General features: G+C 39.1%; 1 protein-coding gene across 5 annotated transcripts in view; it reads right to left on the bottom strand.

Moving 5' to 3' along the window:
- AP2B1 (adaptor related protein complex 2 subunit beta 1) overlaps nucleotides 1–17,271 on the bottom strand; it is a 123,253-nt gene that overhangs the window by 82,025 nt on the left and 23,957 nt on the right. For all 5 annotated transcript variants that reach the window (XM_082678211.1, XM_082678207.1, XM_082678210.1 and 2 more), the window contains 4 exons: nucleotides 4,947–5,137; nucleotides 2,469–2,690; nucleotides 1,825–1,945; nucleotides 1,597–1,692 (listed from right to left, as the gene is read on the bottom strand). In XM_082678211.1, the coding sequence (XP_082534337.1) occupies nucleotides 1,597–1,692; nucleotides 1,825–1,945; nucleotides 2,469–2,690; nucleotides 4,947–5,137 (630 nt within the window). The remainder of the gene's footprint in view (nucleotides 1–1,596; nucleotides 1,693–1,824; nucleotides 1,946–2,468; nucleotides 2,691–4,946; nucleotides 5,138–17,271) is intronic.

The following is a 17,271-nucleotide window of genomic DNA, read 5'->3' as shown; positions in this document are numbered from 1 at the left end:
CCACATACGGTGAAGCAAATAAGCCTGTGCACCACAACTACTGAGTCTGTGCTCTAGAGCCCACAAGCCACAACTACTGAGGCTGCGTGCTGCAACTACTGAGGCTCGTGCGTCTAGAGCCCGTGCTCTGCCACAAGAGAAGCCACCGAAATGAGAAGCCCCCATGCACCTCAACGAAGAGTAGCCCCCACTCACCGTGACTAGAGAAAGCCCATGCGCAGCAATGAAGACCCAACGCAGCCAATAAATAAATAATTAAATAAAATGTCAAAAGAAAAAAAAAGCAGAATTGCACATAGTCAAGTAGTAAGAACAAATATGGAGCTCTGAATCCACAATATCTTTGTGAACAGAAGCCGTCATTAATTGCAACAAACTTCTGAATGAGGAAAAACAATAGAGGCTTGGTAACTGATGAAGCAGTGCATTGTAAGTTGTAGCCCTTAATACCTACTGGAAGGCTGCAACCAAGCTAGAACCAATCTGCCCTCTAAGACCACAGAGAAGCTCTTCAAGAGGACTTCCAAGTAAAGATCAACTCCCTGCCCTAAAGCAGAAACCTGCTAGTCAACAGTCCTGCCTATGTGCACAGAAGTCCTGACAACTTTTCTGTCATCTCATTTTTAATATAAATAGGCAGCAATTTACTGTAAGTATGGTATACACTTCAATTAAAAAATCATATATAAACATGCAACCATCACCATAAAATGCTCCAGATAGTCAAATTCAAACTGCAGAAACAAAACCAAAAACTGTAACTCACATCACAAGAGATTTAAGAAACTATTGCAACCACAAAAAAAGGAATGCTATGAAAAAGTACCCATAACAAGAAACAGCAATGAAGGGAAGCTGTATGGAAAGACGGCTGTGCAGAAGACAAGAAAGCAACCACTCAGACTGGAGTAAGGACTGGAAGGACAGAGGACTGGAAGAGAGAAGGGTCTAGAACAAAAGAAAAGTTTTATTAATTTGATATTATGCTTGAAAAGTTGGAAGAAGATAGGAGTGCAATGAAGGCACAATGAAATTTAAAAAAAAAAGGCCATTATAAACTACAGAAAAAACAAAAGCCTTTATAAGAAAGAAAACGCAATCATTTGATTGTGTAGGCTCTACATATTTACAGGCATAATACGCACAGCAAGCTTTGCAAGACTCTAGTTGATAGAACAAGAAACAAAGGTATATTATCTCAATTTACAAAGATAATATAGAAACAGAAACCTCATGATATAACTATACAGGGGATCTATACAGAACGGTAGAAGTAGAAGTGATGGAGTATATGAACCAAGTTGCTTCTCTCATAGCGGAAAGTTAATAAGCGATGTCTACAATTGGTAAATCAATAAATAGTAGCATAAGGATATTAGAGATATGGAAGTAATCAAAATAACTAAAACTAGGAACAGAGTTAAACATGATTCCCTCGGGAAAGAGACGGACCAGGGACAGCTGTTTTTCATTAAAAATTCTTTAATATTTTAACAATGTGCTTTATTATTTTGATAAACTTAAAAATGTAAGGAAAGAGGTGAAGAGAATACCCAGAGTCCCACAACGTGATCACAACTACCACGGGACACTTGCCTCCACCTTGATGGCACACCGTCCAATGGCCCGCACAGCTTTGCGCACAAAGTCGACATCCACCTCTGTGGCATATTCCTTCAGTTCTGCCAAAACCTGTTAAAAATCCATGAAGTGAACAATCATTAAGGATTCTCCAACAGCAATTTCATGGCCTAGATTTTTCTGAAGGCCAGATCTTAAGATCTAAGTTATTAGATCTTAACTTGAATCTACTTTAAGTCTGACCTGAGCAATGTTGGCTTGGGATGCCAAACGAATCATGATGTCCAATTTCTCTAGTTTCACATAGATGGGATCGTTGTACTTCACAAAGAAAACTTTGATCTCCTGCTTCAAGATTTCAGGCCTGTGGTACACAGAAACACAAGATAAGGAAGGTGAGGCATATATTGTTATACCCTTCTGAGTCTGCATTAACACCTAACCTGTGCTCCTCTGCTCTCCATTCACATACTCCACTCCAGGGGAAAAAAACTCACAAATTTCCTCTACACCCCTCTAACCAGATCCATCTGGCAGACTATTTTTATCCTTTTTAAGGAGTAAAATATATATTGCCAAGAAGAATCACTGGAAGAACAACAACCTGATCTAAATTACAGCCTGAACCATATTAAGCACACATTAGCTATCATACAACTAAGAGTTCCTTCAGAAAAGGAACTAAACTGTAGAGCAACACCAGGCATTCATTGTAGGAACACTCTAAAATCAACTGTTAGCCTCCTGACCCTGGGCAAGTTGCTCTACCATACAGTATTTTCATTTCCATACATTAAACAGAGTTTTAACACAGTCCTCTTTAATAATGTTATTAAGTTTAATTCAAAATTACAAACACTCTAATCACCAATTCATTTTTTCCCAACCTTTTCTGGACGATCAGGTTGATGTTCCTCAGGGCGACGTACTGCACCTCTGGCTCCCCAGACAGCAAAGTGACAAGTGGAGGGGCCAACTTCTTCAGCAGCATATTGTAGTAGTCAGAGTCCTTGGGTAACAACTCTAGAAATTTCATTAGGACTTTTACTGCTGAAAGCACCACTGCTGAGTTGGCATGAGATAGCCGAGGAGTTACCCGCTCACAGATACTGAGGACAGAAAATGAAAATTAGTACCTTAAATTATAATTTCTTTGCTCAATCCAATCTATAAGGTAATGTTGTCAGAGGTTCCCATGGCCCAGGTATAAAGAAATTAGAAAATCAGTTAGAAAAGTCAAAACTCCATACATAGGTAAATTTGGGATCTAACACTGCAGACGCCTCAATCCCAGCAAACTACAAACAGAGCAGGGATATCAGAAGACTTTAGGAAACCAGCAATAAGGGATGTTCAAACTGGAAGGGAACTAGCCAATACCCAAAACACCTGAAGCTCACACCATTTACCTTCCTATTTTATAGTCCTCTCTGTCTCCCCATATTATGTAAGGGCTCCCTGCCTCACAGCCCATTTCTCCTCAGCCTATAGGAAGTCAAATTAAGCATTCTGAGAGTTATTTCATAGTGAGAGATATCAACCAACTGTGGCTGAAGTTTCACTGTAAGATGCAGAAGGAGATGGGCTGACAGGGAAAACCACCCAACCTCTTGTATTCAGCATAATAGGGAATCTCGGGAAGGGTGTTTGTTTGTTTGTTTTTAATAACACAATACCACTGCAATACTCTCTCAACCTCATCCCCTTCTCCTAGTCCCTGCCACCTACACTTAAATGTCTCATAAAATATAGAATATTTAGTTATCCATTGAGGGTTCTTCAGAAATTAACCTAATTTTGATAGCTCTTAGGCAACGTGAGTGGCTAGCTGACTCAGTTAAGGACACAAGGTAAGTAAGCTGTGTTTCTCTCCCTTCCTCCTGTATCTACTTGGCTGACTCCCTGACCTCCTTTAGGTATTTATACAAATGCTACTTTCTCAGGGAGACCTTTCCTGATCACCCAGCATATTTGTTAGATCTCTTCCTTACTTTATCTTTCTTGTTAGCACTTATCATCATCTGACCTATTATATGCTGTATTACGTATACATATTATATATACTTCTGCCCTATCCCTCAGAATAAGTGTTCCATAAGAGCTATGATTTTTGTCTGTCCACTGCTACATCCTCAGAGCCTAGAACAATGCCTGGCATACAGCATGGGCTCAATAAATACTTGCTGAGTGAATGAGTAAGTGTGAGATGTCAATGACCAAGAGAAAATAAAATTGTATGTAAAGTTCTTTCCAGAAGATATTTGTACTTTCAGCGATGGAAAGAAACTATCAGGGTGAGCTTTGGTTAAATCCAGAGGGAACAATTTCCCAGACGAGTGAAGAGCACTTACATTATAGTAGCTCGAGCTTTAGCCGGGCAAGGAAGGTTTCTATCTACCATAATTAAAATGAAGAGGCAGGGCTTCCCTGGTGGCGCAGTGGTTGCGAGTCTGCCTACCGATGCAGGGGACACGGGTTTGTGCCCCGGTCCGGGAAGATCCCACATGCCGCAGAGCGGCTGGGTCCGTGAGCCATGGCCGCTGAGCCTGCGCGTCCGGAGCCTGTGCTCCGCAACGGGAGAGGCCACAGCGATGAGAGGCCCACGTACCACAAAAAATAAATAAATAAATAAATAAAATAAAATGAAGAGCCAACAATTCTTCAGAATTATTTTGCCTAGTACAGTGCCTATATACACAAAATGCTCAATAAAAACTGATGATACCTCCGATTCTGTAAACTAAAATGTATGTATGTGTATGTGAAATTTAGTAGTCAGTATCTGATAGTCAAAGAAAATCTGCAACACTAAAGTGGTAGAGAGCTGAGCAGAACAATCCAGGTGTGCCTTCCAAAATCTTCTCCAAATTCAGACTGATGAGATTCCTATATCTAACGGAAGACATCATACATTTTGCTGGCTCCAACACAGTTTCTCTAGTACTAATTATAGGTATAAGGCAGCTCAATAACTAGTATCAAGCCACTTACTATGTATCTAAAAGAACGAAAATTTTGTTACTACAGTGAGAGACGCTCAAAAAACCTTTGCCAAATGGCTAGGAATTGCTGTATGGGAAATGTGAGACCATGATGAGGGAGAGTTTTTCAGAGGGTTGTAACTATACTGTTCAAAGAAGAAATGAAAAATACACATCTCCTCTTAGGAAGAGCTATTTTTTGCATGGTTTACTCTACCACCTAAAATGTTCCTAAATACATTGAGAAAATACCACAGGATAGCAATATATATCCCATAAGCCACTGATTTTCTCAATGTAACAGACCCTTATTCTAATACAGACTTACTAGAAATTACTGAACCAGGCAAGACTCCTAGATACTATCCAGAAAAACAGACTGACCTCTGAGCCTCCCGGTCATCTTTAGGGTTGTAATTAGACAGGCAGTCCAGGATGAAAATCTGGCCCCATTCGGTGCACTCATTCAGGGCTGTCAGTAGCTTATTAATGTTCTGTGGATTCAGATCGAGTAAGTTGCTGTTTGGGTGAGATTCACTGATTTCAGATAATGCTGCTACAGCATTAGCCACCACCTGGGAAAGAAGCAGATATGACCTTGATTTGTCAAGAACAGTACAACTATTTCTCTGGATCACTTCACAGATCTCAACCCATAACCGTTCCTGAACATTTTACGCAGTCAGCTAGAAAGAGATATACTGCTTTCAAAACGTATAATAAACCACCAATGATGGCATATATAGCTTCCTCATGGTCAGGCAACACAGAATTAAAACAATTCACATATTAGCAGAGAGTCCCTCATGACTTACTATTAAAACAATAATAATTTTAATAGTAGTCAACACTATCAGTAGAATTAAGACACATGAACAGCTGTAAAAGAAGTGAAGGTCAGGGACTTCCCTGGTGGTCCAGTGGTTAAGACTCGTGCTTCCACTGCAGGGGGGCGTTGGCTCGATCCCTGGTTGGAGAACTAAGATCCCACATGCCTTGCAGGCAAAACAAAACAAAAAACACAAAACAGTGAAGTTTAAATATGAAACATGTACATTAGGCAATGGAAAGAAAAATCTAGGCCAAACAATTTTATAGGTGTATGGGTGTGCATGTACTGGGGGGTGGGGAGATGATACTTCAGGTGTCAATCACACCTTAAGTCTCAGAGTAAGAAAATGTGACCTTGAAACCATAGTTCACTGTAACATGATGTTGGGAAAGCACATAATCTCCGTGAAATTCAATTTCCTCATCTGAAAATGGGATAATTTAATCCACCTCACAGATTAGCTTTAGTTTGAGGATAAAATCAGATGACTTATGTATAAGCGCTTTCTACAAAGCCTTATACAAAGTTAAGGTGGCAATATTACCATAATTCATCAAGACTAAGTTGCACAGTTTTTCATATTAACATCTCTGAAGTTGGGATATATTTACTAATCAACAGCATGTCAGTTTAATAGGAGGTATTTTTCTTTCTACGTAATACAGGAAATAATAATGCATCTTAGAATCAATGAAATATAGTATCTCAAATGTATCCTTAACTCAGGCAGTATGATAAATGAAAAATTGCTACCAAATATAAGAAAGTACACTTGTATCCTGACTTACAGACCCAGAAATCCATACTAGCTGCAAGAAAAAAAAGTGGACACTTTATCAAAATTACAGATTATGTCTAATTTAACTAAGAAATCTACAACCAATGAATGTTTAAAGTAATTTTAAGATTATAAAGACACCCAAAAATAAACAAAATAGACAAAAAACTATAGCTCTGTACAAATGAATTTAAAACCACATTTTGCAGTGAGGCTCTCAGCTGTCGCTAAATATTAGCACAGTAAGGCTATATATAAATATTCTGTAAGCATAAAGAGATGCAATAGGTAGCAGCTTCATTAATTATGTATATTGAAAAGATTCTCAGAAATGTCAACTCATTTTTAGTTCTGACTGAAGTCCCTGTTAAAAGCTTGAGAAACTAAGAGCTGTATGATTATCCTTTTGCTAGCAAGAGAAGAAACATAACGGTTACAGTTTAGCTGTTGATTTTAATATCCGTATCACTTGGGTACTCCGCAGATTATCCCAGTATATGATTTTACCTAGAAGATAAATTCTAGAGAATATGGTTTTTTAAATCAAATAATACATTCATGACAGTATCCATTAACTAAGATAATGATGCCACAAATGGAATCGCCTTCAGTTATAACTTAGTGATCAGGACAAAAAATTCCAAGATGAAAAAAAATCAAAGGTTCACTTGGTAAGTATGATTATGGATATAATATTCTATTGTTATTAAGACAAATCGAGAAGGATTATCTAGTTCACCTATCACATGATAGCATGCATGAGGTTCTTTCCTGACTTAATTTTTCTTTGCCAACCACACCATCAAGCATGGCCTTTAGTAAAAATTAAAAAGCATGAAAAGTGAAACAATAATCTCCATCATCTCAGTGCTTTACATGCGGGGAAAAGGTACTGTGTTTCCCCTGTATAATACAATTAATACACTGGATTACAGGATAAAGGATCAAAATGTCACACTGGAAGAACAAATGCCTGTTTTCCTCTCTTGCTGCCAACACATGCCCAGTCTTGGTTACCAGTTTGTCCAAAACAAATGTCCTGTCACAACTTACCATTTCTGCCAGTCAAATTTTTTTAATGTTAAAAAAAATTAAATATGAGGTCTGTTAACAGGAAATGTTGAACAGAATGAACAATTAGAATTCCTCTGCTAACATCACAGGTAACTGGAAATTAAACCAAGTATATAATGCAGCTAATGAAGTATATGTTCTGGTGGTAAAACAGGCAATTTTCACTTACTATCACATTAAAACAAGAAAAGAAACAGGGAAAAGTAAATCTAATTAAAAGATCCAGAGAGATCAGATTATATGATTATGTTTAGAAAAGTCTGCATGGGGAAAAAAGATCACTGCCAAATGGTCACTGAGCCAATGACTGACCAGAGGAGATACACCCCCAATAACAAAACTCTACTGCTATTCCTCTAAAATTCCTTCTATTCTACCTTTCCACTTTCATCTCCTAATCTTCACATTCATACTGCTAAGTTTTCAGAAATATACTGAGTGAGCCCATAAAGAGCTGCTTAGAGTTCTCCTGGTCAGTAAGCCATGCTTCTCTCACTCTAATGGAAACTCAAAATGAGCATCGAATCTCAAGCAGGCAAAGACTGACTTCAAGACAGCAGCTGGGTAGCTGGGGTATACAGGACAACTCACCTGTCTCTGTGTTTCTTTGGAATTTTGTATAGAATGTAGTACATATATTATCTGTTTGTAAAAATAAACTTTAAAAAATAATGGATTGAAACATGATTTACTTCCTCTTCCCTGAGAGTTTTCTCCAAACAATAATTCATTATCAAAAGAAAAAATCTGACTCTTGCAGTAACTGCCCTGGTCTACTAGTGTATTAAAACAAAGGTTATGTCTCTTTCTCTTGTACCATCACTTTGAATCTGAACTAAGACTAACATGCATAACATTTTCCCCCCTAGAAAACTGGCAGTTCTTTTAGGAAACACTGCCATGAAGAGAACAATGGCCTTTTAATTATAATCTCGGAAAAACTGGAGTTCCCAAGAAAGAAAGGGGTTTCTAAAGGAAGTTTTGCTTTAAAAATGGATTTATAAATAGGGTTTAAGTGAGTTTTCTCAGCACACTGGTTGAGTTACAAAAAGCTGGCATCTAGGCTACAAAGGAACATATCCCATAGCATCAAAAAAAATTTTTTTTAAATTCATCCTGCCTCCCAATTATGGTAAATTCTGTTCTTTGGAAGACTGCAATGAAACATTCCTCCTCCCCATCCCACCCCTACCCCCTGTAGACCTAATATAATATGTATACTTTACAGATACAGATATTAAACACAAACATATACATACATACAGAAGTATGCGTGCACGTGTGTGTGTAAAATCACACTCAATATTAGACAAATTTTTCTCTGCCCTAACTACAGACTCCCCTTCAATTTGACAGTTCACTGTGGACCCTTGGAGTCTGCTGATTTTTTTTTTAACGTAAGCAGTTTGTGTTCTGACTTACTTTATACTATGCCTAATAGAATTGGACAAAGAGATAAAAGACAATAATAGCTAAAACTTACTGAACACTTACTATGCCATTTACCTTCCCAGCAACTCTAAGGTAGTTGCTATCAAAATCCACCTATTACAGATAAGGAAATAGGCTTTAAAAATGAATTTATAAATAGGATTAGAGAAATTCAGTGACTTGCTTAGCCAACAAAGCTGGAAAGGGAAAATGCTTGAATACAAACTCAAGGCCTGGGGCTTCCCGGGTGGCGCAGTGGTTGGGAGTCCGCCTGCCGATGCAGGGACACGGGTTCGTGCCCCGGTCTGGGAGGATCCCTGAGCCATGGCCGCTGGGCCTGCGCGTCTGGAGCCTGTGCTCCGCAGCGGGAGAGGCCACAACAGTGAAAGGCCCGTGTACCGCAAAAAAAAAAAAAAAAAAAAAAAAAAGAAACAAACTCAAGGCCTGTATCTGATTCTAGTGTCTGAGTGCTAATCACTCTGCCGCCTGCATTTATAGAAGTTCCAAGAGCTGTGAACTTCAAATGGGGGAAAGGGAAAGAATAATCGGAGCTGGGGAGAATAATATAATCAAAACATTATTTCCAGGCAGATTTATACAAGGAGAAAAATGTATTCTCCTACTTTATATATTTCAGAGATAATCACATCCTAGCAGCACTTCAAAGAGGCAAGATTTACTATCCAGCTATAAAATCTGATTTATAAGCTACCCCTGTCTCATATGCAGCAATTCTGAGGACATAAATTTGACATTACTTTTTTTATTTTTATTTTTTTGGCTGCGCCCTGCGGCTTGCGGGATCTTCTTCCCTGCAAGTGGAGTCTTAACCACTGGACCACCAGGGAAGTCCCAGACCTCATTTTTTTTTTTTTTTTAAGGAGCAAGCTGGAGTGGTGGGTATGATTAAAATAAAAATGATCCTGTAAAAAAAGAACTCTAGAAGGAAATCTAGATATACGTTGGGAGTAGAGTATCACAGACAGAAGCTCCTTTAGGAGAAATCTCTCACACATTTCCCTGTCCCTTTGAATGATCTCTCTAATTTCACTCATTTTCATAGCCTCAGAACCCAAGAAAGATAGCACTTCCCAATATAGTGACTTCCTCCAATTAACTATATTTAGAAGACTTTCATTTCTAGCAATGACCTTCAAGGTCACACACTCTGAACAAACACTTCAATTTTCCCACTCAATTTACAATCGTTTTGGCTGCTGCCCCTGAAGACCTGAATAAATTGAACGCAGTAGAATAACTGACCAAAACTATTATAATGGAAAATAAAGGTGATTTGCATACTTTTATCCTCTTGAAAATCAGCAACGGTTCAGAATCTCACTTTCTTCTTTATGGAGTTGCCTCAAATAACACGTTAAAGCACAGGGCATTTATTCTAAGCATGTTTCAGTCATTAGCATCTCCTTAAGAATAAAATGACTGGACTTCCCTGGTGGCGCAGTGGTTAAGAATCCGCCTGCCAATGCAGGAGACACGGGTTCGATCCCTGGTCCGGGAAGATCCCACATGCTGCAGAGCAACTAAGCCCATGCGCCACAGCTACTGAGCCTGTGCTCTAGAGCTCTCGAGCCACAACTACTGAGCCCGTGTGCTGCAACTACTGAAGCCCACGCACCGCAACTACTGAGCCCACATGCCACAACTGCTGAAGTCCCCGTGCCTAGAGCCCATGCTCCGCAACAAGAGAAGCCACTGCAATGAGAAGCCCACGCACCGCAACGAAGAGTAGCCCCCGCTCGCCGCAACTAGAGAAAGCCTGCGTGCAGCAACGAAGACCTAACGCAGCCAATATAAATAAATAAATAAAAATTTTAAAATGCATTATTTAAAAAAAAAGAATACAATGACTATACGGTACCAGTTAATTTTACAGTCATGCTTTAATCCAAGACACTGTCCAGACTGCCAACTAATAATATGCTGACTACATGTGACATTCTGTAATGTTCCGTTTTTTCCCCCATCTTCTTTCCCAGAATGAGGAAGCTAAGTGAACACATCTACCTAGTGGAGTCAACACATCCCATTACAGCAAGAAAGTCTGAATATCTGGTAACAAGTAAGATTTAAAAATTAGACTCAATAAAACTCATTACTTACTTAAGGGGCTTACATAAGTAGCTTAAGATGTGTTTTGATGAAATGCGAATATTCACAAAGCTAAAACACTACAAATAAATATCTACAAATGGACAAAAGGCACTCCTAAGAAGCCAAGAGTTACTTGGCACACCAGCCCTAAATCACACAAAAGCATGCTGCAACATGAACAAAACAAAACATTTATTATCACACCATTATCTCCCTTTTGAGAGTAAGTAATCCCCTGCCAAATTAGAGCCTTGAGATCATTTTAAAAGGGACACTAAGAAATGAATAAGCCGTGATCTTTCGGTACACTACTGAATTACTATGTACAACAGATCCAGTTTTCAGGAAGTTGCCTACGAAAACTGCTTTAGGCATATCCTTGAACAATTATCTTTTAAAAGTAATCCTGCAATGATGTGTTAAGTAATATTGTAAATAGATTTACTTCATTTGTGGATAAGCTGCCCTCAGAATCACCCTAAAAAATAATGCCTGGCTTTAAATAATGTATACAAAAGAATTAAATATTTTGGGGACTTCCCTGGTGACACAGCGGTTAAGAATCCACCTGCCAATGCAGGGGACATGGGTTTGACCCCTGGTCCGGGAAGGTCCCACATGCCGTGGAGCAACTAAGCCCGTGTGCCACAACTACTGAGCCTACGCTCTAGAGCCTGCATGCCATAACTACTGAAACCTGTGAGCCTAGAGCCCCGTGCTCTGCAACAAGAGAAGCCAATGCAATGAGAAACCCGCACACCGCAAGGAAGAGTAGCCCCCACTCACCGCAACTAGAGAAAGCCCACACACAGCAACGAAGACACAACACAGTGAAAAATAAATAAAATAAAACTATAAAAAATAATAAAAACAGCTTAATTTAAAAAAAGAATTAAATATCTTTAAAAAATAAATTTTCCGTTGAAATATTAACCCTTCTAAAATCACTAATAACCAGCACCACGATCGCTATACAATAAAGAAACCTTTGTTGTTATTAAGGGCTTACTCTATACCAGGTTCACTATTAAGTGCTTTGCAAGCCCTCTTTTTATTTTTCACAACGTTCCAATGATAGAGGCACTGTTTATAATCTCCATTTTGTAGACGAGGATACTGAGATGTTCAGGGAGACCACCAAGCTAAGAATGGCAGACCAGGATACAAATCCAAGTCTGGTTGGTTTCAGAGCCTGAGTTTTAACCCTCATGTGTTAGTACTGGAGCGGAAAAAAAAAAAAAGTTCACAGTTACAAAGCACTTTTCTGTTTTTGAGATACTTTCATGAAGAGTGAGTCAACTCTTTATAAAAGGAAGTGATTAAATGCAATTTGGTATGCTGGATTGAATCCTGGAATAGCAAAAGGATATTTGTGTTGAAACAGGTGAAATAAAGTCTGTACTTCAGTTTATAGTAATGTACCAATGCCAATTTCTTAGTTTTGACAAAGGTACCATGGTTATGTAAGATGTTAACATTAAGTAAAACTGTGTGAAGATAGGTATATGAGAACTTTCTGTATGGTCTTTGCAACTTTTCTCTAAATCTAAAAACCCGCCCCCAAAATGAGATTTAAAAAAAACCCAAAAACGTAAGTTAGTGATAACTGATAAAATGAAAACTGATGATTAAAATTCCTAAGGTGAGAATACACATAAAAAGATCTCCACAGAGTTTATCATAAAGGAAAACAAAAATTGTTTCCTTCCTCTGCAAGAATTTAAAAACCGAAAAGCACTGAGATGGGCACTTGCCCTTATAACAGAGCAGCCTCCAATGATTCCACTTACTCAACACTCTGATCCTGCAGAAATTACCAGCAACTCATCTTTTAGTACCAAATACAACATTACTTACTTGGGGCATCCAGACACAGACTGAGTGAACATGTTACCTCCTACATCATTCTTACCCAGTGCCTACCACATACTGACACTCTCACACATGCCTAAAATTCTACCAGCTCTGGTACTCCTTTATGGGCGCTGGGCATGAAGAGCATCACGCATTTCTAATTTCGCTTCTATATAATATTTTAATTTTATAACTATTCTCCTATTTATTGATATATATTTAGGGATAACAGAATTCATATAATTGAAGTACTAAATTAAATGAGGTCATTAATAAATGATTTAACGTTGCCCACGAGGACAACAAACATATTCTGACAAAAATCCTTCTCAAATTTACAAAGTGATCTAGAGAGACTTCAGTTTTTCAACATTTATCATCTCAGACAGACAGCAAACCACCACAAACCTTCTAAAGTCTAACTAGAAATTACAATAATCAGAAAGTACGTCACGTTAGATCTGTTTCTCAAGAATAGCTGTCAGTTATTAAGCATTTACTATATGTCAGGCATTATTTAAGTTTTTAAAACAAATTAGTCCTTCATGTTGTTGTAGGGGGCTCCCTGTGCACTGCAGGATGTTTAAAGTATCCTTGAACTCTACCTACTAGATGCCAGTAGCAACCTTCCCATCAGTTGTGACAACCAAAAGTGTTTCCTGACAATGCCAACTGTCTCCCAGGAAGCAAAATCGTCCCCAGTTAAGAACCACTGTCATAATCTCACGTGGCTTCTACATGCTGGCTAGCACATGGATAAAATACATACTTTTTCTGAGAAAAAAAAATGTTACTTTTCATAAAACAGCTTTCCAAAATAAGTTCATATTAAAAGAAGCTGGCAGTTTAACTAGAACCGTTGCTAAAGGCCATACCGGGCCAAGTTCTGAGAGCATGCTGCTTGTGCAGAAAAACCCTCAACAAACGAAAATATGTTTCTGGGGTTGTTTTTGTTTTGTTTTGTTTAACTAATTCAGTAGTCTGTGCTTTGGCAGACAGGATAGAGCAATGGAAGAAGGGCATTCCCAGGGGCAGTTCTCAGAGTGATGGTAGAACTCAGAAGGCTTAGAAGACAAGATCAAAGGGGCTAAGGCGCTGAGCCAAAGGATTTAGGAGACCTGAGCTCACAAACAAAAAGCAAAGTACATGTGGTGGGGCTGTCAAGAGAGTCTCTGGAGTGGCAGATTCTGGTGTAAACATTAACTGAAGTTGGAATACCTCAAAATGCCTCTAAGAGAGAAAAGGAAAACTGCAGTAAGGAGGGAAAATCCTAATGCATGGGCAAAAGCTAGAGAATTATCACTATCACCCAAAAGTGTATCTTTCTTGCAAACGTCAATTTAGTGAGACAGAATTCTCAAAACTCTGATTATTTGTGAAGAAATCATAGGAGCTATTTTCCTCTCGTGCCAAAGTGCTTCCTCATTCTGAATACGTTTACTTTCAAAATAATGGACTAATAAATCTGTGTCTGGAAATAAGTTTAGCTTTAATTCTCTCAGAAAGATTTTACCATATGAACCTGTATAGCTATCAAAGGGGTCAGAACCCTTTAAATTAATATTGTAGCAATAATGTTAACCTTTGCCTAATGTCTACTTCATAATCATGGCAGCAGCAGCCATCATTTCATGAACTCTCATAAGCCAGGCACTTTCACAGATGCTTTTTATGCAACAGTTCAATTAATACTCCTAACGACTCTCTAAGTTGGTACCTCTCACTCTACAGAAGAGGAAACAGACTCAGGGAGGTTAACCTAGGACTTAACAGTGAGAATTTTTTTACTTCAAACTATCTTTTCTCTTTCAAATAGTATTTCATGGAAAGTCAGTTTTAACTAAAGTATAAAATGGTAGAAACAACTGCAGGAAAATGAGGTGTGTGAGATTCCCCCATAAAAGACACGAAATGAAAATATAATAAAGTCCTATTACTTGTAGCAACGCATACTACCAGGAATCAACCTGAAGGTCAACATAACCCCAAGAGTAGTCAGATTTTTGTCAACATGCTACCCTCCAATTTCAAAGTAATTTCTCCAGATGTTCTGGTGCTTTCACATCTAGGATGCCCTTCTAAAGTGAGCTACGAGAAAACTACTAAGGCAGAACACCCTAGAAGCATTAATTCCTTTTGCAAGAGGTTCTGATATTTGCTGGTACAGTGCTGCCACCATGTGGAGCAACTTCTGAAAAAGTGGAACAAAATTCCCCCTCAAGAACAGTAAAATAGGACCCATACCCATCATCAGATTAAGAGGATTTGGAGGATTTCCATAGTAAAACAGTTCTCAGATAATTAATGCCTTTATCCGTTCAAAATTTTAACCATTTTGAGAAAACGAAACAGTTCTAAACATGTTGTATATATATACTCATGAAGGCAGTGACCAGTAATGGCTATTGGGACTCAGACCTAGGTTAGAATTCTGGCTACATTACCACTAGCTGTATGACTTTGTGATTATTCTTTTTCTTTTTTTTTTTTTTGCGGTACGCGGGCCTCTCACTGTTGCGGCCTCTCCCGTTACGGAGCACAGGCTCCAGACGCGCAGGCTCAGCGGCCATGGCTCACGGGCCCAGCCGCTCCGCGGCATGTGGGATCCTCCTGCACCGGGGAACGAACCCGTGTCCCCTGCATCGGCAGGCGGACTCTCAACCACTGCGCCACCAGGGAAGTCCTGGGATTATTCTTTAGCCTCTTCGAGTATACACTGCTTGATCTCTAACGCGGAATAACTTTTTTTTTTTTTTTTTAGGTAAGGAGTGTATTTATTTAAGGAGAAACACACTCCACAGAGTGTGGGCCATCTCAGAAGGTGAGAAAGGCCTAGAATAACTTCTAATTCAGAATAACCTCTAGTTGAGAAGATATGAGGACTATAAAAAACACTGTAAGTAAAAGCATCTGTCCCTGTGCCTGACACAGAATGCACTTAAACTTCCCTTCTCTTAATGACATTAGGAAGGTCATCATTAGCCTCAGGACCTTCTCAGATGTTTGAGTCACTACACCTTATATCTACCACTAGATGTTGGAATTTACTTGACATTCTTGCACTCATCCATTTCTTATCAGCAGCATTTGACCCAACTGATAAAAGGAAAATCAATGATCTAAAGACAGTTGTAATACTTCTGGCAAAAAAACAGGACATACAGTTGAGATGAAAAGTATGGGTTCATGGGCTTCCCTGGTGGCGCAGTGGTTGAGAGTCCGCCTGCCGATGCAGGGGACGCGGGTTCGTGCCCCGGTCCGGGAAGATCCCACATGCAGCGGAGCGGCTGGGCCCGTGAGCCGCGGCCACTGAGCCTGCACGTTTGGAGCCTGTGCTCCGCAATGGGAGAGGCCACAACAGTGAGAGGCCCACATACCGCAAAAAATAAACAAAAAAGTATGGGTTCAAGAATGAAAGTAGGCACGTGGGTATATGTGTTGGTTATCTCTTAGTCCAAGATTTTCAGTTCTTCACTTAAGTAACAAGAATGAAGAGCTCAAAAAATGATTTGAATGTATGTAAAATAAGGCCAGGACAGAGTGAGGCAATCGAGGTATCCCACTCTCAGGCTTGTGCAGGTAGAGTGGGCACCTGAGAATGAATGCCTCCTTAAATTCTGTATCCTGGGCACCTTACTAGCAAGACGTCAAACAATATCAGGGAAAAGTTTTGCTACTAATAAGTCTGACAAGAATAAGAAAAATTTCCTATTTAGTTAGAGGGGAGTAGGTCCAACAATTTAATCTCTAATGCTGACACCTGTCCTAGGAAAATCTGTAATAAAGACACAATAAAACATAAGGCATTCCTGAAACAGTTTCTCACAAACCTACCAAGTAACTGTAAATTTTCTCTAAAAGTTTTCTAAAAAATACTTAAGAAAATCTCCCCAAGTCACCTCCTGATTTGTTGTATAAAAACAGGTTAAGAGGGCTTCCCTGGTGGCGCAGTGGTTGGGAGTCTGCCTGCCGACGCAGGGTCCAGGAAGATCCCACATGCCGCAGACTGGCTGTGCCCGTGAGCCATGGCCGCTGAGCCTGCGCATCCGGAGCCTGTGCTCCGCAACGGGAGAGACCACAAAAGTGATAGGCCCGCGTACCGCGCAAAAAAACCCAAAAGAACAAAAACAGGTTAAGAATTATTAAAAGCATTATGGTTTACTATAATATCATGATACTTTAAATTCAAATAGAGACCCATTCATGTGTGGCCTCTTTAAATTACCTATATATAGATAGGGGATGGAAGAAGAAAACAGGTAAAAAACAGGCATATATTAATAATTATTGAATCTGGTGATGGTAACTGAGTTCATTTTATTTATTCATTTAGTCACTCTAATTTTGAATTGTTTGAAAATTCCCATATTGAAAAGTATAAATAAATTAATGGTATACATATACTACTTGAGTACTATGGACTGGGCAAATGCCAACCCTTCTACTACAGTGAAAACTTGGAATAAATCAGACAACTTAGGCTTGTTCCAGAATTGTTCCATCCTCTCAACTGATTTGGATAAAGATCTCTAAGTGCTACGGGGGTACCAAAAAAAAAAAAAGCCTTTACTAAACCCTCAGTTAGTCCCTTACCCCTGAGGATCTAATTTTACAGGTTCTGCTTTGAA

This window comes from Grampus griseus (genome assembly GCF_964374135.1).
Source record: "Grampus griseus genome assembly, chromosome: 20".
Classification (NCBI taxonomy): Eukaryota; Metazoa; Chordata; class Mammalia; order Artiodactyla; family Delphinidae; genus Grampus; species Grampus griseus.
Note: the sequence above shows the minus strand (reverse complement) of the source record. Positions and strands in the feature narration are given on the sequence as shown.